Source organism: Miniopterus schreibersii (genome assembly GCF_964146895.1).
Source record: "Miniopterus schreibersii genome assembly, chromosome: 15".
Taxonomy (NCBI): Eukaryota; Metazoa; Chordata; class Mammalia; order Chiroptera; family Miniopteridae; genus Miniopterus; species Miniopterus schreibersii.
Window position 1 is genome coordinate 15,801,383 of NC_138115.1, and position 20,396 is coordinate 15,821,778.

The window sequence follows — 20,396 nt, forward strand, 5'->3', positions numbered from 1 at the left end:
GAGGCCCCCATGGACTGAGGTCCCCATAGATTGTCTGTCCTCCTGAGAAAAGGTCATTAAACTCAGCCCACCTTCCTTCCACCCATCCTGTCCTTCCAATAGATTCTTCAAGCTGTCGATCCCCACTAATCATACTGTGGTACACGGAAAGTAGCATCGGAGTGCGTTAGAAATGCATAATCCCAAGCCCCACCCCAGACCCTCCAAATCTGAACCTTTATTGTAATAATTAGTATGCATATTATCACTCGAGAAGAGAAGCACTGTTATAGAGCAATCCTTTCCATCATCAATAATCATGATAACTAAAGAGAAGCTTGTGTCTGGGAAAAACTCCTAACAGGAATAGAGGGGGGAATGTTTTTATTAGTTTTACATTCATATCAAGATGGGTCTTTATTCCCCCCATAATACACAAGGTGGTTAATTTTATGTATTAACTTGGCTAGGCCATGGTGCCGAGTTGTTTGAGCAAACACCAGTCTAGGTGTGGCTGTGAACAATTTTTAGATGCGATTAACATTTAAATCAGTAGACTTTGATAAGCAGATTACCCTCCATAATGTGGGTATGTCTTCTTCAATCAGTTCACAGTCTTAAGAGAAAAACAGATCTCTGAAGGAAGAAGGAATTCTGCTTCCAGGCTGCCTTCAGCCCCAAGACTGCGACACCAACTGTTCCTGGAGTCCCAGCCTGACAACCTGCCCTACAGATTTCAGAAGTGTCAGCCCCACAGTTGGGCGAGGCAATTCCTTAAAACAAATCCCTCCCCCTCTCCAAATACATACCGAAAAGATATAGAACAACATACGTCTACATCTCCCGTGCTTCTGTTTCTCTGGAGAACTCTTACTAGTACACATGATAATCATGTAGTCTAGTCTTGGGGGCAGCCTAATTTGCATATTATAAGTTAACAACTTTATCATAAAATTAATGACTAAATAAAATGAACTATGAGATAATGTTGACAGTTATTATTGCCAGGAACCACGTCAAACAGTTTGTGAAAACCAGTTCCAACCTTTTGCTAAAAGTACTTAAAATATAGTATGGCTGCCATTGCGGGCGTGCAAGGCCATTTTCAAAGGCAGAACTGACCCGCAGTGAACATCCCTCTCAGAATCAGAAATCTCCCCACATCCCAACTCCTTAAGTAATTCTTAATGCTGTAAAGAAAGCTGATTTGAGCTGATACATAACCCTGGGCAACTCAAGTCAAAATTTCAAGCAAGGCCAACACATATCATGAACGAAATCAAAACATACCATTGACAATAATGAGAAATGAAGCTTTTCTTCCCCTTCAACCAGTAAAATCAATTCTAAATCACTGGTCCTTGTCCTGGTGCAAACACTAGATCATGTGAACCTAACTTCCAAATATTAAGCCAGAATATAGTGTCAACTCCACTCAGGGGCTAATTCCAAATGTAATTACTGCATCATCATTACCTAAAATGAAATCCCCATAATATTTCATCTGTACTGAAACCCCTCATTTGTAACCAGCCGCAGGTAAACAGAGGAAATGCAGTGAGCTCAGTCTAGCCAAGATGCTATGAGCTCACCTACTCCGCTCCTAGGGGCAGTTCTGGCCCAGACTGGAACTGGATTGGCTAGGGCCCTACCCTGGACCTTCCCGATGTACAAGCTCATCAGTATGGCCACGAGGCTGGCTGGACACCTGAAATATCACTCGCGTGACATGAAGATGCTTTTCCGGACCCTCCAGCTCCTTCCCAGTCTCCACAGGTCTGGGTTTTGTGAATCTTAAACATTTCATGGAGCAGAAACATCAATTTGAAAGTTAATTTGCACTGTAAATATTTTATGATCGAAAGGCATTCAGTACTCCTGCCATAGGAAATAGCAGCCAGTGGCAAGAGTTTTTTTCCAGACCACCAAGCAGAAGTTATGCAGCCAACCACAGCCAGACATGCTCTGTCCCCAGACGCTAGGGGGTCCCTGCTTTTCTCTGGCCCCTTAACCTGTAGCAGCTGCTGAGGCAAGAGCTGCTTATGATTCATACATGTGGCTTCCAAGAAAAACGCAGACGTAGAGTCAACATTCATTTTCCAAAGGGTAGGAATGGGAGAGGGGGGTCACCATGGTCCATCTCGGCAAAAGCCCATTAACTCAAGTCCAAGTGGGAATCCTAAAATGAACTGCCATTCAATTACACTTGCCCAGGCTTTGAACAGGCCTCCAAAATGCTTGGTTGTGGCACTCTGCTGTATAATATGTGTATATTATTCCATATCCTTCATTTCCTATGCTTCATAATGAGGACTGTTCTAGTATCAAAGGAAATGATGAATAATAATACCGAACACCTGGTTTATAAAACACAAACTTGCTCAACAGATTGACTGCTTCCTGCTAACTTCCCAAGTTAATCATGCCTGTAGATCGTACGAATATGCATTTGGATTCATGTGCGAGACACAGGCTGTGGTGCCAGGCCTCTACTCCTCATGCTTGATTTGTTTCCCATGGGTGACACTCGTCGGCAATGTAGACAGCTTCGGGTGTGGCCCCAGATAGGATAACAGCACCACAGTCGTGGTCTATCAGTTTTGCTGCCAGCCCAGTTATTATTATTCATTGATTCCCTTGATAGACATTCCTTGAGCATCAGCTATGTGCCCAGTCTCATGCCATGTGCTGGAAGTCAACTGGGAATGAGACACAGGTCTTATCCTCAGGGAACCCCAAGTCCACCATGGGTGATGAAGGCTAATGAGGCAGAAGGAGAGGAGCTGGCCCGGGCGGGCACACTAGCTCTCACTGCATGAGCCAGGGAGCTATCTTCCTAAGGACTGGCCTGCACTAAAGTAGAAATGTCTGGCACTTACTAGTATCTGTCAGGAGTTAAGTGACAGATTCAGAATGCTCCTGAAAGCCAGTTTATCAACATCAGGACTAAGTTCCCTGCTGACTGCATTTTCTTCCAGTTGTTGTATACTTAAGAATATTTGTGAATGAAACAACGCATGAAGACATTTTTAAAAAATCTCCCAGCACCTTTCTTTCTGTCTTTTGTAAATACCATCCCCTTCCTTTAGGGAAATCCTCTTCACCCCTCCTCCCACAAGGTTCTCTTGGCAGCTAAACTCTCCCATCCTGCACGTGGCTAGGCATCTGAGCCAACCAGAGCCCCATGCACACACGTATGCACACACATGCACACACGTACACATCCTCCCCAGGCCACACTGATTGGTTTATTATTAGGCACAAGATTCAAGATAGGCTACCTGGTTTTTTTCTGTTTTCCCACCTGAGCTAATAGGAAAAACTCTCTACTGTCCTTTGTGGACGGTTATAAGAATGTAAGTCTGACAGCCATGTCCCCTCCCCGCAGAGCAGCAACTGAGAAAATAAAGTCACTTCAGAGAGAGGAGGAGAGGTAAGTGGGGTGTGTGTGTGTGTGTGTGTGTGTGTGTGTGTGAGTGACAGGGGAGAAGGAGAGGGAGAGGCAGAGAGGGTGAGAGAGAAGAAAAGGGAGAGAGAGGGCACCAGTCCCTGGATGCCTTCATTCCCAAGGTCAGCTCTACCCATGCTTTTCCCCTTATTGGGTCATTTAAGGCAGGTTTTTTTGGTTTTGCCCAAATGAGCATGGGTTGGGTTTGTGACTGGTGATAGAGGAGTCCTGACTTGTGCAAGTGCCAATATTGGCCATAAAAGACCCGGGTAGCTCTAGATACCCATGGAGGTGGTCCCAAGTGCCATGTACAACCCCACCCCCCAGCCCCGCCCCGGGAGACACTTCTGAGGCCAGAAAGACCAAAGGGAAAATGGCCCCAACATTCAAAGATGACTGGTTGTGTGCACTCCCCACAGGCAGGAAATTTAGGTACCCCCAAAGAACCCAAATACTGAATGGCAATAGACAGTCATTTGGAGAAATAACGAATTTTTATGATGGTATACAAAACTAATGTCATTAGGATTTTGTGTAAAACCATCATAATAAATAGAATTTTGCCTGCTTTGAAAAATGAGCCTGATGGAGAAGTCAGAGAACTAGTCTGCTTAGGGCTGAACCGGGACAGAGATGTAAGACGCGCAGGGAAAGAGGGAAGAAAGGGAGACGGGCTGCAGGCATCACCAGCGCCCCGCAGGCCCTTTAGACTGGGCCAGTTGTGGCTACAACCTGTTATGGTGCCTTCTTTACATCTCCCCTGGGAGGGAGCTTGCCAGGGCCAGTGGCAGAACCCTCTTCTTGTCCTGCATCTGGAGGCTCCGGCGGGTGAGTGCCAAGCCCCAGAGAAAGGAGGCAAGCTGGATGCCAGGCCCGGAGAAGGCATCTGAGCGAGTTAAGGGCTGCCAGGTGGTTTTCGGCAAAGCCTTCTGCCAAACCTGCTTAGCCCTGGAGGCTCGGGCTCAAAGACAAGGCTGCGCACAAATGGGGAACTCAGCTCAGGAAGGGACTGGCTCTAAGCCAAGAACAAAGGCCAACTCAGTAACTCGCCTCAAGTATCACATTTCCTCTCTACTTGTCTCCTCTTATGTTTCTAAGTTTTCCTTTTCTTATTAAAATTGATCAATGTATTGACTATTTTAACAGAGTACATTGTATAAATGTATAAAGTTTTCCTTTTCTTATTAAAATTGATCAATGTATTGACTATTTTAACAGAGTACATTGTATAAATGTATAATGTAATACATACATATTTTAAATACGTATACATGTAGCTTGTGAGTACACAGCTGTGTTTCTGGTGCGTCCTCCTGACCCGAGGTGAACACCAACTTGCACTCCATGAAGACACTGCGGCCTAGTGGCAGGAGGGGGAATTGCAGGCACAGGGTCCTGGGAGATAAGCTATTTCCAGAGAACTGCCTTAGCAATAAAAATGTATTTAAATGGCAGCCAATGTCACTTAGGAGCTCTCCAGTGGAAATAAAGATAGGCTGTATCAGCTCTTAGTTCTGCCAATAACCTTTGTATTGATAGGAAAATGACAGCACTATGAGGGAAAAATGCAGGTGTGTACATCTCTCAATAGCAGATGAAAGGTTTAGAAAGGAATTCCACTGCTTCTTTCAGGTGAGCAGGACCTGAGAATGTGACACGGGAGTGCTGCAAAGGGGAGATTCTTTTTTTGTTTGTTTTGTATTTTCTCAAATGCAGCTTGAATCGAAGAGAAGTCAACTTCTTGGCATCTCTCCTTTCCTCTCTCTGTGAGCTTAAGTTTACCAATGACCTGGGAGCCCCCAAAGGCCATGATCTGGGTATCACGTGCCGAGGGGCAATGGAACAGGATGGAAAGAGATGGCACCCATGTCCTCCAGGTTTCATACTCCATGGCAAGGGGAGAGCCTATAATAGAAAGTCATGGGAATGACACCATACAACTTAGTTGGTGGGAGCATCAGGGAGAACAGCAGGGATGCACAGATCTGGAAAAGGGGACATGAACAGAATATGTGGCTATGTAGAAACCCTCCACACACACACACACAAATTCCCTGGGCCTTTCCTCCTATTCCCAGACCAAGAAAGTCCTCTGTACCTACTCCTTTCAATGCTTCCCCTCCCCCAAATCTCCCACCCCTCCCTCCATCACAACAGCCCTTATCCTCAATACTGAAAAGAGATGTCAGGGGGAAAAATCGAGTAAGATACTCCATGACCTGTCCTAACTTTTCGTATTGGGTATATGCACAAGGACCTTTGCTCTGGAGACATACCCTGGTGGAGAAACAGACACTCTCCAGAGAAGAACACAGGTGAGACCCACTGAAGCCTGGAAACAAAATCCTATTGGTGCATTTTACAGGTGAGAAGGGAGCACAGTATCATCAACATTGTCCACTTGGCTAATGTTAACATCATCTGACTGTGAATTTTACTCTCAGCTGCTAATGATAATCCTGAAATTTGCTGGCTGTTCCAATAGTGGTCATTTTTAAATGAGAGGCTTTACACATGTATGTATATGTAAAAATTAATTTACTCATTAGCCTAAGAAACCATTCTGAAACTAGAAGGGAAAGAAAGAATAGCTTCTTTCTATAATAAAACCAAATGATTTCTAAATTGTGTGTATCTCTGATTGTTTTATATTTATCTTTTCTGTACGATTGACGTTTTTAATAACAAGAAAATCCTATAAATTCTCACCTACAGAAAGCATTTTATAAATAAAACCACCCAATAGCATATGCATGCAATGAATTTTAATGCTTAAAAATAAATAATGATGATAATTCTTTTTTAAAAATCCCTTTTTGCATAAAGATCAAAATAGTCCTTTAAATGAACAACTGTAGCACTTTCACAGGAAAATGTTATCAGAATAAAGTTTTGTATTCTTGGTTAAACATATCACATATGATTATCAGTGTCTTGGATGTTCTTTATATCAAGAGGTTTAGAAAAAAAAAGCCATTACTATTATTTTTTAATTTTATTTTTAACCCTCACCTTAGGATATTTTTTCCATTGCTTTTCAGAGAGAGTGGAAGGGGAGAGACAGACAGACATCAATGTGACAGAGACACAGCCACTGGTTGCTTCCAGCAGGTGCCCCAAGCCTGCAACCAAGGTACCTGCCCTAGGCCGGAATCGAACCTGGGACCCTTCAGTTTGCAGGCCGAGGCTCTAACCACTAAGCCAAACCAGCTAGGGCAAGGGTATTATTATTTTTAATTGAAGAGCTAGTCTTTCAATGTAAGCACTATGAATTGTCTGTCTTTTATAGCACTACTCAGATGAACTGTTTCTCTTTTACAATCTAGACAAATTATGAACAACCACCATTATTTAGATTCTCATTTTGCACTGGCATTTTTCAACATTTTTGCAAGATGCCTGAATCCTAAGTAATACACGGCATGAGCAAAGCAGCAGTGGAGCCTAAGAATGAACATTAGAATAAGTGAAACTTATAAGTGCCACAGCCCCCTGCTTCCCATGTGGCTGCCTTGGCAAAGTGTCGTCACTTAGTCCCGGAGGGTGGTTTCTAAAGGCCATCTTGCTTTTAGCCAAGGCATTTTACTGAATCACTAATGCCTGCACCTGAGACTTGGAGATCCTGCATTCTTATGATTCACTAGAGTTTAAGTTGTCTAAATACAAAAATAAACAGGTTTCCCTCTTCAAACTTTAACTGCATCTTGCATGAACTAAATTGTTGACTTTGTTTGCTCTCTCCTTTTAACAGCCTGAAGACAGCACTGTGGATAACGCTGGATATGTTGGAACATCCGTATGAGAAACTCAAAGTAACTTTCTTCTAATAAAGTTATTGTTCAGGAAAATGTTTACGCTGCTTCCTTCCCCCGCCCACTGTTTCTAAGATGTAAGTCATTAAACAGGGGAGTATGTTTATGAGTAAACATTTAGATAGAGAGGATGCTGTCTTTGACCAGGGACACAGAAAGGAAGCCCTGGGCAGGACAGTATTACAGGTGGACACATCTGAAAGCTGTCTCAGGAAACTGCTTTGTTTGTTTATTAGGGTAGAACATGCTTATTTCAAGAATTCTCTGGAATAATGAAAACAAGAATTATCCTGGGGCATTAGGTTTTGGCCAGTATTCATGATGAGCTACGACACATAACTGACCCCCCCCCCCATCATGGCCAAATATTTCTGTTTTCACAAACGTGGTGTAGCCACCTCTCTGATAGATGCCTGAAAACCCAGCCAAGTGTCGGAGCTTCAGGCCTGAGACAAAGCCTTCCCCTCGTTTAAAGACCCCCTGAAATGCCGCTTCCTCCATAAAACCTTCCCTAACGAAGTGGAAATGGGAACCAGATGTTCTCAAACCTCACTACAAAGATAATCATATTGACTCTACAACCTAAGATACCATCTAGGACCAAGTCTGTCCAAACCGTTAATGCAGCAAAGTCGCTGAGCGCTGTGGCTGGGACAGCTGGGGATTCGGGGGAGCCTGCGAACTCCAGGGGCAGAAGCCGGGGCGCTTCCTCTTTTTACCGCAGCGTGCAGCATGGAGCTGGGGCATCAGAAGCGCTCAGCAGGTAATCTTGGAAGGAATTTATTCCAATCCCATCCTTTTACTTCTAAGTGAGGCCCAGGGAGGAAGAGGAGCCACAGGGCATTGGAACCAGCATTCGGCCGAGACTCTAAGGCTAGCGCTCTCGCTTTCAGGTGTGTGGCCCCTGCTAGCCCCCCAACTTCATATCTTCATGTAGGTTCTGGGAAACTGGTGCCCACATGCTGACACCAATAGGGCAGGAGGTTCATGATGTCAGCTCATGTCACAGAGCTAAAAGGAAAGGCCTGTATCTAACAGCTTAGTTGAACACTGTGACTTCTTTGGGGAGCAGCGCAGAAAGGCGGGTGAGCTGCAGAAGCACGTAACCTGCATTAATATCTCAGAGCAGGCTGTTCACACTGGAGTCCCTTTCATTTCCCCATCCTTTCATCCATCCATCCATCCATCCATCCATCCATCCATCCATCCATCCTTCCATCCATCCTTCCATTCATCCACCTATCCATATCCATTTCCAAACACAGCTTGCTAGAACCAGACATTGCTTTAAACGTTTTATATTTAAATAGCCTTATTTAACCCTGACACAGATCTTGCAAAGTGTCTATGAGCATCTTACAGGTAAAGAAATCGAAGATAAAAGGGGAAGGTACCTTGCTCCTGGTCGCAGAAGGCAGCGGGGTAGGGATTAGAGTGCTGACCCATCTGATGCTAGAGCCCTCATCCTAATCACGCTGCCCTAAGCTGCCAGTCTAGGGGTATGACAAATGTCATGTTTTGAGCTTGAAGTATGCTGAAAAAGTCACCCATGCAAATTATCCCGAAAATAGGAATATCTCCAGAGTTCTTGGGAGTGTTAAGTAGATGTAAAACACCCTAGTAGAGTGCCTGGCACACCCGTCAAGTGCAATTAATCTCATACGGAACATTCTAGGCTTGGGGAGAGAAGTTCACCAGCTTCTTCAAAATCTACCTAGTGCTCGACCTAATTATAACTTCATCCATCTCTCCATTTGGATTGCATAAAGAATATAGAAAGAGATTTCTCCTTTATCCCATGATAGAACATCATGGCTTTAGTGCTTAAATAATATGCCTTCAAAAGCATGTGAGGAGGGGTGGTAATTGTAATTGCCAATATTAAGGGAAGCTGGGAAGGATGCACATTGGGAAGGAAATTATTGGGGAGGGAAAGGGTCGTGGAGGGAGGGATAGTTGCTTCAGAAGCACCCAGCCTCCGAGTCATCTCATGTGTCCCAGCCCTGGGCAAACATGGATGGGTCCAATCCAAGCACGCAGGGCTCATGATTCAGCAAGCGGTTTAATTTAGTGAGTCACTTCTGGAAAAAGAAAATCCATAGCATGGCATTAGTCCTTTGCCTGACATTTTTCCACCTCGTGAAACTAGGTTGGGTTTTTTCAAAATCCTTCTAGTTAATGTGAAGGGATAAACATCTAACTTTCTGTTTTTGAACTTAGTAGTGTTGCTATGCACGATTGTGCAACTGCTCCAATTTACCCCAGAGGGTAAAGTTTCAGTTGAATCCTTTGGCATGAGACGCCTGGAAGCTCACATGGAGCCATCCGTCCAGTCCTCATGGAACTGGGCTACGTTTGCTGCATTTGTAATGAACAAATATCCATTAACTGGGGATCTAAGCAGCAAATAGCGTGACTGAAAAAAGGATCAGGCACTGAACCAGACCGAGAAACATGTGCATGAGTTAAGTAAGAAAAACTGAAAAGGCAGCTGCTTCATTACAATGACCAAGTTTCCGATTTTAATGTGCAGAGGCAATACAGGTAGACAAATTCTGCCGACAAAAATTAAAATTGTTTGTATCCAACAAATTATGCCAAAATACAAGTAAAGAAAGGAGAGGCTAAGCCTGAGTGCACAGTGCACATGTCGGCTTTTCCTTGAGCCACTCACGGGGTTTACCTACTCCATCTGCCACACAGAAAACACCCTCCTGTGAGCACCTACCACCTCAGATGAAAATCACTGCCGGTGATTTGACATTGATTTGACATGACTTGACTTAGATTTACATTTTGACATAGATTTGATTTTCAAATTAGTCGCTGAATTGTATTGACTGATTAGTTCTGTGCTGGAATGGTGTTCTTCATTATGTGTTGTCTCTCCTGAACTAATGCAAATATAATGATGAAATGTTTTTTCTGATTTCATTACTACATTTGCATTAGTGTTAGGATTAATGTTCTGGGTTGTGTAATTCTTTACTTCATTGAGGTACCCCATGCAGTTGTCCTTTCGATGATGCTGTCTTCCAGGGTCTTGACCAATAAAGAAGAGATGCATGGACTACTTTTTCTGGAAAGGCATCTAGTATGGCATGTGATGGGTACAGGAGTCCCACATCTATCAATAAATACAGAGGAAACCCTATAATGGCAATCCAAGTCTGAGTTCAAGATCAACTTTGGGTCAATAAAAATGACCTATAGTACTGCATCTAGAAGGAAGGAAATCAAGACATGGGGCGACCTGTGTTGTCTTCCTCAAGACTTCCCTCAGACTTAACATGGGTATGCTGACATTCAATGTCACATAAGTCGTTTGGACTTTTTGAAATAACTTCTGTCAATCCTCTGCCTTCCTTCCCTTATAAAAGGAAGAAAGATGTATATATTTATTTTGAGATGTAAGAACAATCGTCATGAAAACAATGTTTAAGATTCCATTGCTTTTTATTTTTAATACTCACCCAAGAAGTGAGGATATTTTTTCCATTGACTTTTAGAGAGAGTGGAAGGGAGGGGCTTGGGGGAGAGAGAGGAAGAGAGAGAGGGAGGATGTGACATTTTAAATTGTGCTATTTGCTGAGCTTATCCTGAGGACCGAATGGTCTCTGGTTCGGTTCCTGGTCAAGGGCACATACCTCGGTTGCAGGCTTGATCTCTGGCCTGGGAGGGGCTCTTGTGGGAGGCGACCAATCGATGTGTCTCACTCACCAGGATGTTTCTCTTTCTCTCTTCCCCCTTCCCTCCCTCCCTTCCACTCTCTCTGGAAAGCAATGGAAAAAATATCCTGGGGTAAGATTAAAAAAATTAAAAAACATGCCTGTATATGTCCCTATAAAACAGTACACGATCAGGCGGGAAATGGGGTTCTGGAAACAAGATATTACAGTTTACACTCAAAACGAGTAAAGGTTAAAAACCAATGAGCCCTAAACCAGAACCAAATGTAAACAGTTATCACCTCAGTCTTACACTTCATCTACATCGATTGAGCTGGTCCTAGAGCTGCAATGAAACACTAAAATCACTAGGCCCATGGTTCTAGGAGAACAGCAGCTTTGCAAACTTTCAATGTTCTATTTTCAATGAGGGTTCATTCAACATTTCAAAGTACAGGAGTTCAATGAGGCGAAGAATGATAAATAACGCCTCGCAGTGGCTGAACTCTGATTACACTGAGATAAGAGCAGGCCAAAGTCGGCTTGTACAAGTTTGCACCTAAAGAACAAGGCAAGGAGAGGAGGAGAGAGAAAAGGGAAGAAAGCTTTAGATAAACGCATGCTTCCAGTTACTCCTCTAGATTTACTATAAGCATGGAAACAAAGAAATGGATTCCGGATCGCATCTGCACTGAGGGGTGGAAATTCATAAAACAGTTCCAGCCCGAGAGCAAAACTAAAAGTCGACTTCCATTTATGAAGCTAATTTATGCACTCCCGAGTCCCCTACCAGGGAAGCAGCACAGGATATCACAGCGGGCGCAGAACAACAGATCTGGAGCCCTGCTGTGGTTGTTCCAGAAGGCAGGGAAGCTGTTCCTAACAGGAAACAAAGCAGGCAGCCGGGCTATTAAGCAGGATCCTCGGCCACACCGCGAGGCCCTGGATGCAGGGGCTGCTGCTCCAAACAGGATCAGAGGTGTGGTTCTCTTTAACTCTGGTTTTGAGAAGAATGCTCTGCCTGCGCAGCGTTCTCAGGCTGATGTTAACTAGCACAGCGCCGGCGAGACACACAGCACCTTCGAAACCTCCAGGAGGCTGTCTGACAAACTCCGACCGCCCGTGACAGCCGCAGAAAATGAGGGCGAGGGGGTGCCGGTGTGTGGAAGGTTAACCCACAGAAACAGCCAATGGTCCTTTTGCCTTTCAGTACTGAGGGCCCCGCTCTACAGTGATTAAGTTAACCACACAGCGAACAACTGATGTTTAGTTCCTACAGACAGAACCTACTCGAATGGATAGGCAGCTTGAAAAATGGAACTTTTTTGGCCACGTATGAATATTGAATATGCATCTGCAATGGCTTTGGGTAATTCTGCTATGTTATTATAATAAAATGAGATCTCCCAGATATTTTTGTTGAAGTCAAGGAATACCATGTAAAGAAAAAAAGGCAAATCTTTCTCACATATGGATGTTTCTTCGTTACGGAATTCAAGGACAATCAATACACTGGAGAAAGTGGTTCAGTTTCCACCAAAAAGGACAGACTTGTGATGGCCTGAAGGCATCGGGTCAGTATTGCTACATGGTTTTTAACTAAGACTTCAGGATGCTACCTACATATTTGGTGAAAAATATTTAACATTGATCAGGTGTATCAACATTGAGGTTATGCAAAGGATTAAAATTCATAGCATAGAAATGATCTTATAGGCGCTTCAGAATTACAGGAAAAGGCAAAACAAAACCATTTTTGCAAACTATTGTTCTAGAAAATAGTCATAATGGGCTAGGAGATAAGTTTTGAAAGACCCCCAAAATATTAGAATCATGAAAACCATAACTTATAGACAACATTCATTAATGATTGCTACCCGTAAGAGGGACATCCAAATAGGACATTTTTAGTTGTAGATCAGCGGAGAGATTAAAATAAGCATGTCTATAGAGACATAACTATTTAAAATATTTATAGAGAAAACAGTTGCAGATGATACAAAGACAGCACAAATGCAGACACCATATGGTCCAATGTATGCACTCATGACCTCATGTGAGAAGCAGGCCAAAGACGGAACAGCTGGAGATAGCTCCCTTTACCCCAGAACAACAAACTCATGGGTTTGGAAGGGGCTCATTATAATCATGTCCACGGATGGGTGAAATCTATGGGTAATGTCAAAAACTTTGGGAAGAAATCTCTCCAAACAATTGTCTCTTGAAGCCTTTGCTTTGTTGGGATGTCAAGCCCAATCTGCATGTCTTTCTGACTCATTTAAAAGGAGCAGTCAGGTGATACACAGAGTTTCTAATGAAATAGGAGGAGTACCACATGCCTTCTGGCCTCTTTTCTCATCTCCTGATTACTCATTAGGCTTGAGTCAGAACCACAGAACATGGCAGAGGTCCCAGACCTCCACATCACATAAGACTGTTCTCTTGACCTGCTCTAGCGCATCAGGGGCCAGGACAAGCAAATGGTCACAGGAATGCTAAATTTTATGAGTGTCCAGTATATGCCAGGCTCTGCGCTAGGCACAGGTGAGAGAAATAACTCTCACAACAAAACGGCAAAGTCAGTCTCTCATTCCTGTTAAATAAACAAGAATTCTAGGCTAAGGGAGGTTAAGGTACTTGCTCATGGTCACAGATGGATGACGGTGGGAATGGAGCCCACCATATTCCTTTGCTGGTCAAGTACAAGACAACCTATTTGAGGGAAACTGATCCTTTTAAGAACCTTATCTTTCCAGTAAAGGGTTCTGCAAGTGTCAGTGAGGTAACACTGGGGAGAGCAAGGAAGGGTGTGAGGGACAGGTCCATGCTCACACAGGACCTGTTGAGACTGACGGCCCTGAAGGAGGATGCCTTCCATCTGCAGTGGGTCTCTCTTCAACTTCCCTCACCTTCCAGCCCAGATATCCAAACATTTATATTCAATCTCCTCCAAAGAGCTGAACTGCTCAAAGAGTTCTACCCCAAAGAGTTCTGAAACCATTTCATACAGGCCTCTTAATATTTTTTAATATTATTTTAATAGAGAGAAGACAATTTGTAGCCATGGTGAGGAATGGGAGGCAGAGCTACTTCTTGTTGTGTAGGGCTGTAGAACAAGGCCCTTGGGTGGCCAAATACCTTTTGGAGACAGGGAAGCCACTGGGGAATCATCCTTGATTCTGAACTTTCTATGATCACAATAATGTGCTTCCCTTTGCAGGGTATGTGATATGAGTCAACACATGATGACAGAAGGAAAGAGTTCAGTGGGCTAAGTGCTGTTGAAGAATCACATGTCCCAGCAACATTTGTTCTTACCACAGTCTGTGCTGATTTGTTTTGAACTTTGTTTTAAACTTCCATGGCTGATGGCACCTCAAATTCGTGAGGAATCTTCTACAACAGAATCCTTTTGTAGATGGATCAGTGGAAATTTGATGAACAAATGCCAGTAACTTGGGGCCAGTCCATTTTTAGGCACTGAATTCTTTAAGTCTCTTTACAAAGAAATTTCAAATGTGGGCAATTAAGAAAGCGTGACCTATCAAAGATGCTGAGCCTTCCAGATAATCTGGAATTCTGACCATATATTTATCCTGGAAGCTGTTGCTCTCCTCGAATACTTTAACTTTTAATGAAGTGTTCAGTCCTTTTGTGATGGCACTGAAGTGTAATCAAACATTACCACAAGCCAAGTCACACACAAGCGTGTCTCGCCTTGTTTAAATACTCAAATATAGTTGAGTAATTGTGTAATGATTTCGAGGCCTCTGGTTGTCCATATGGTCTGAACAGACTGTCTTTTGTAGAGCAGTTGTGCTATCTCTCTCAACGAGGAGAAACCAAATTATCTCTGCTCCAAACTGGAGAGTCGGGGAGGTACTGCTGAAAATTCAGAGTGGTGCCCTACTTCAAGTTCTGCAACAAAACCATCTGTTCTCTTGCCCCCAGAATTCACTGTCTCCTTGAAATCTTGCTTATGTTTGTGAAATACACAAGAACAAGGCAGCAGGCATCACGTGACATGTTTTCTGCCATAGCTGTCCTTAGGATACAATGACATGCCATGGGGACAACACAGCAAAGCCAACACTGCAACCACATGGAATCTTTCTGGACAGAGAACACTCTAGATGGTGGATCCAGATCATCTCAGACAGACAATGAAGACCAGTGAAAGGGTCTGGCCATTGGCAAGAACTCGGCTCTAACGCTCTCTGAGTGGTATGGGTGACTAGACAAGAGAAGGGGCTGTAGGTTTTGCAATTAGTAAAACCCAAGGGGAGTTTTCAGAGATTTGGCTTCAGAGCCTAGAATTTAAACTTGGTCACTGGGCCTTACTAATTATTCACGTCATCTGTCTCTCTAGGAAAGTACCCCAGGGAAGATCTGAAAGGATATGTTTGAAGGATTGTGCCAAACTTACCCTTGACCTATGATTTCAGAATTCTTAGAGAAATGGCTGGGTATAGATTTGCCCCCAAACCACTGGCCACTATAAGGTTCTTTGGGGGGACTAACTTGGCAGGGAAACAGTGGACAGCTGACTCTGTTGGCCTTTCTGCTCCTGTCCAACTCCAGGCTTCTGAAGTTGTAAGAGGAAAACCATTTCACTGGTCATGAACAGTGCTGAGTGCACAAGACCATGATGACATGCACAACTCGTGAGTTCTGGGGATGACTGGAATATGATGGAAAAGAGTTTACCTTTTGTGCCTGAGGGAGCTGAAAAAATAAGGGGAAAACACAAAGAAAAAAGCAATCATTATATATGAAGTTAAGGTTAACTGCAAAACTTTGTTCAGCTGCATTGGCAAATGAAAAGACCATAATTGGGAGAAAAAGAGGAAAATAAAACTAAAGCCAAGTCATTTCCCAAAATAAAGCTTCAGTGCTGATGATTTCATCTGCTGTCTGAATCTGTAGTATCCACAGATAATCTGTGAGCGTGAGTGTTGGGAATCACCATGCCCAGGCAGTTTGGTAACCTCCCTGCAAAGCTGGACCTGAGGTTCTGTCCAGTAGCCCAAAACACACATTTCCGAGACCCAATTCCTTCTTCCTGTGGCCAACAGTTCCCACTGGAGGACTGGAGGGGGGCTGTCTGGACACACTTGAGGTTGGGATTGAGGGGAGGGGGCAAGAGCTATTAATTTCTAGTGGTTAGAGACCAAGGCTCAGAATAATCTGGCCCATATGCCAATTGTACCAAAGTTGAGAAACCCTGCTGTACATAAAGGTAAGACCATTAGAAGTAGGTTATGCTTTTAAAGTCCATTTTCCTTGCTTTGTGGCATGTTAACTGTTCCCTTTATTGGTGGTTAAGGAAGCATGCACAAGAATTTGTGCATTTGGAATAAAGCTGATATTCTAAGAACAACAAAAAGGCAGTCAGTCGATCCATAATATCAGGCATAATAGCATTCCCGATGGCACAGGCACAGAACTGAAGTTACAGACATGTGCAACGAGATGAACATTTACAAGATGTATTTGTCTGTTTTTCTACTTTGAGACGATTAGGCTATGGTTTAATGCCACAGTATTTGTGACTGCCATTATAGCACGCAATGTTTTCAAAAGCATTTTCCTAATCTGGAGTGGAATTAATATTATCTGTGTATAAATACCAAATCTAGGAGCTCATTTTCAAGACATACTTCTCATCTTAGAGATTAACATTAATTGACTGTGAGCTTGTCAGCAGGCACTGTGTTAAGCCCTTTATTTGTATTATCAACAGGAATCATAGCAACCCAATACTAGGTACCCTCATTAACCCTATTTTACAGATGACAAATAAAATGGAAATGAGAAGTTAAGTAATCATACCATGTCCCATAGATAATAAGTTGCAAAGCTGGGTTGCCTGACTTTAAAACACACAAATTCAACTCAACTCATACATCAGTAAAGGCCACAAACACTGGAAAATTGTGACTGGAGACTTCCTGTCTCTAGAGTTCCTAATATCAGAAATACCAGAAGATGCGAGACAACTGAACCAGACATCTTAGGGTCCCCAATGAGTCGTCTTCCTTCCCCATTCTTTTACCCTGGGAAGAATGCCCTCTCTAACTGTGCCCTAAGACCAGGGCTTTCTTGAACCCGCCCTACAGCCCTGACCCTGTCTATGGAGCCCAACAAAGGGCAGAAGGGATAAGGCCGGACCGACAAGATGTCTCTGAGCTCAACAGACTGCTCCAGAATGGTCTGAAGAATCTCTATGAAGTGCAGACCTCGACCTCTCCAACACTCGTTTTCTGAGCAGCTTTATCCTGAAGGGTGTCCCAGCTTAAGAAGGCAGGAATACAGGCATGGCTTTCGGATTCCTTCCTTCCAGTTGGGGCTGTGGCTGTTCAAATGGGGGGTTCGCGAGCTCCTCCCCTGCTTCTCAAGACGTCGGGGAGAAACGCACCAAGAGGTGAGAAGTGGAGTCGAAAATGAGGAATCACTTAAAGAGAGGCCTCTTAAATATTAAACATCTTTTCACACAACGGAAAAGAAACCTCAGGGACGCGAACACTAAGGGAATGATAAATGTGTGTTTCCTTAGGAAAGCATTTGCCTTGAATCACAGCTATGTCATATGAAATGCGGGGGGGCCGTGAGAATTACAAATGTTTGATGAACTATAAAATAAATACCAAAGTTAAGTCCTCGACAAACTGCCAGCCTTGACAAGCCTCTCAGACAGGACAGTGGCCCTCTCCCTCGCTCTCTTTCTGGAAGTTTTCTCTTAGTGGAGCAGAAAACACCACTTTGGGACTCACCCATTTGAGCACATGAGAAGGACCCTGGGAAGGCAAACGAGAGACTAGGCCTCTGTGGCGATGTCCTCAGTTTAAGGCTGCCCTCAGACTTGCCACAAGACATATATTTCCCTCAAGAAATAACTCATGAGAACAAAGAGCAACTTTCCTATTGGAGCTTTTAAATAACATAAATTACAGCTTGCAGTGCCCTGAACAGGTGAGACCTCTGAGGAGGAGCCTCCGAGTAGCACAGGGCAAATTTAGGCCGGGTCACCGGCAGCCCGGATGCCACTGCTTAGGAGTCTGCTCTCTGAAGGACACACCACTCCCTCCACATTTCCAAGGGGTATGCAGAGCCCCCAGCTGGGGGCAAAGCCGTTGGACATTGGGTCTACCTTGGCCTCTGGCTGGAGCCCTTGAGGCACATGCCTTCCAGTCTTTGGCCAAGGTGCTGTCTGAAAAAGGAATGGTGGAGGGAGGGTTGGGAATGGGCCAGGTCCCGGATGGCCGGTAGGCTTTGCCTTGAGGGCCAAGTCTGACTGATTAGTAATGGCCGTCTGGAGGGCCACGTTGAGAAGGATTCTGAAGTTATGTCTGAGTTTTGTTAGAAAAAATGTAATAACCAATTAGCAATGTCTGTTGTGGGCTAAAAACTAAGGACTAGCAAAACATATTCCCGGACACAATGATCTATAAAGTCTTATTGCACTTTTTCTTTGTTGTTCTGAGCGCATCTCTGATTTTCATGTAATTTATTGGTTTAATGTCTCTCTCCCACAAGGTCACAAGCTCCAGGACGGCATGAGGAGGGCATCTGCCCTGCATATAAGTCTCCATGAAGTTCTCTAAGCTGTACCTGACTGTGACTGGTGCTCACCTTGTTAAAGAAGGTACCTTATTACTAGGGTACACCTAGGGTGGATGCCAGAGACAAGTAATCGAGGTAACCGCCTTGAGGCCACATCTCACCCCACCCCCACACACCATGTTGATAACCCAAGCAGATGGCTTTCAGGAGAGAAATATATCTCTCTGCCAGAGGATATATCTCTCTCCCCTGTGCCTGGCACAGGCTTCTGTATGTGTGCAGATTGTCTCACTGACCCACGGACGTGCACAAAGCCAGCCTGCGCACTTCCCATCATCCTGTGGCTGGAGGGGAGGCCACTTCTCTTCCACAAAGGCCTTTTCTTCTTCAAGGCCACCTTGTCAGGCACTGCCCACCAAGTTTCACCTCCCTGGGTCTGTTCCCTCACCTGCTACAGAAAGGTCTGCACAGGCAACTGCAAGTTCCTTCCAAGCCAAATGCCCCCAGATTGGGTGCTTTTATACCCAGCTGTGCACATCCTCCAGGCCCTTTTTAAAAGGAAGGGTAAACAAAAGAAAGAGGCTGTGGTATTCTGTGCGCTGCACATGCCTACAGAAAAGTTGGGTGCAGGATGCATTCATGCGGCACTTCATATCCGAACATGGAAAGACTGAGAATGTGTCATTCAAGAAAGAATGAAGAAGAGGACAGTGAGGGAGGTGGAGGTGACAGTCACGGCCACTCTTCAGGGAACATTCTCAATGGACCAGGTATTTGGCTAAGTGCTATACTATCCAGAGCAAGGTTGGTACTCACAGCGGACCTCTGGGTTAAATACCAGCACCCTCCTCAGTTTACAGATGATGGAATGGATAATGCATTTGACCTCTGAACAATAATGGGTTGAACTGCATGGGTCCGCTTATTCGTGTTTTTTAATAAATTTTTAAATGGGTTTTTCCCCCTATGATTTTCTTAATGACATTTTCTTCTCTCTAGCTGACTTTATTGTAAAAATATAATATATAATACATATAACATACACATACTTGTTTATGTTATCAATAAGGCTCTGGTCCACAGGAGGCTATTAGAAGAATCAAAAGTTCCATGCAGATTTTTGACTGTAGTGGTGGGGGGTTTGGGGTTGACACTCAGGACCCCTGCACTACTCAATGGTCAGCTGTATTTAGAATGGCTAAGAATAAGTTCACCCAGCCAGGAAGTGCTTGAGCTAAGGGTCAAAGTCAAGGCTCTCTGCAGCCTTCCTCTGCCTTAACTATCAGGATCCAGATGCTGCTTCTCATGCCGACCAAGGGTGCTAGCACCAGCCTCTGCTCCCGAAGGGTTTGGGGACCTCTCAGGCCATTCCATCTGGGCACCTCCCCTGTGATAAAGGTGCAGTGAGTAATCCTGCACCACCCTTTATGGGAGGGTCTAGATGGAGGACCGAGAATCCAGCTAGCGTGCTGAAGTGGGCCCGGAGAGGAGCCATGAGGGGCTGGGGGTGAGAGGAGATGGGAGTGCACTGAGTCCCTGACGCTAAATAAAGGTGTCTCAAAAAGAGCCAGAGCTTCCACCGAGGGGAGGGAGTGTTTGTTTTTTCTTAACTTTCCCCATGCACTTTGTTTCTATCTCAGAGTTATACATGGAGCCATGGGGAAAACTGAGGAGACACACATTGCTCTTTTGCTCAACCAAGTTCCAGAATTGAGTGGACTCTTTTTCAAAAATAAACTCCAATTAGATATATTGATCAAAACAACACATTTCACTATAAAATATGTAAAGACCAAATGGGAAACAAAGTATTTTCTTGCCAACTGTGTAGAACAAAAAAAGCCTGGCCTACATATGTTTATTCCATTTGTAAAACTGGCCCTTTGCCTCAGGCCTTATGAATGAGCAATACATCCCTGCTTGCTG

The 20,396-nt window shown here is 44.1% G+C and overlaps 1 protein-coding gene across 2 annotated transcripts in view; it reads right to left on the reverse strand.

The window, feature by feature from the left end:
* Positions 1 to 20,396, reverse strand: part of CACNA2D3 (calcium voltage-gated channel auxiliary subunit alpha2delta 3) — a 768,096-nt gene that overhangs the window by 208,138 nt on the left and 539,562 nt on the right. Inside the window, exon 14 of one of the 2 annotated variants that reach the window (XM_081159440.1) lies at positions 15,615 to 15,632. The exons of the other annotated variant lie outside the window; for it this stretch is intronic. Within the exon in view, the coding sequence (XP_081015566.1) occupies positions 15,615 to 15,632 (18 nt within the window). The remainder of the gene's footprint in view (positions 1 to 15,614; positions 15,633 to 20,396) is intronic. 2 annotated transcript variants of the gene reach the window in all.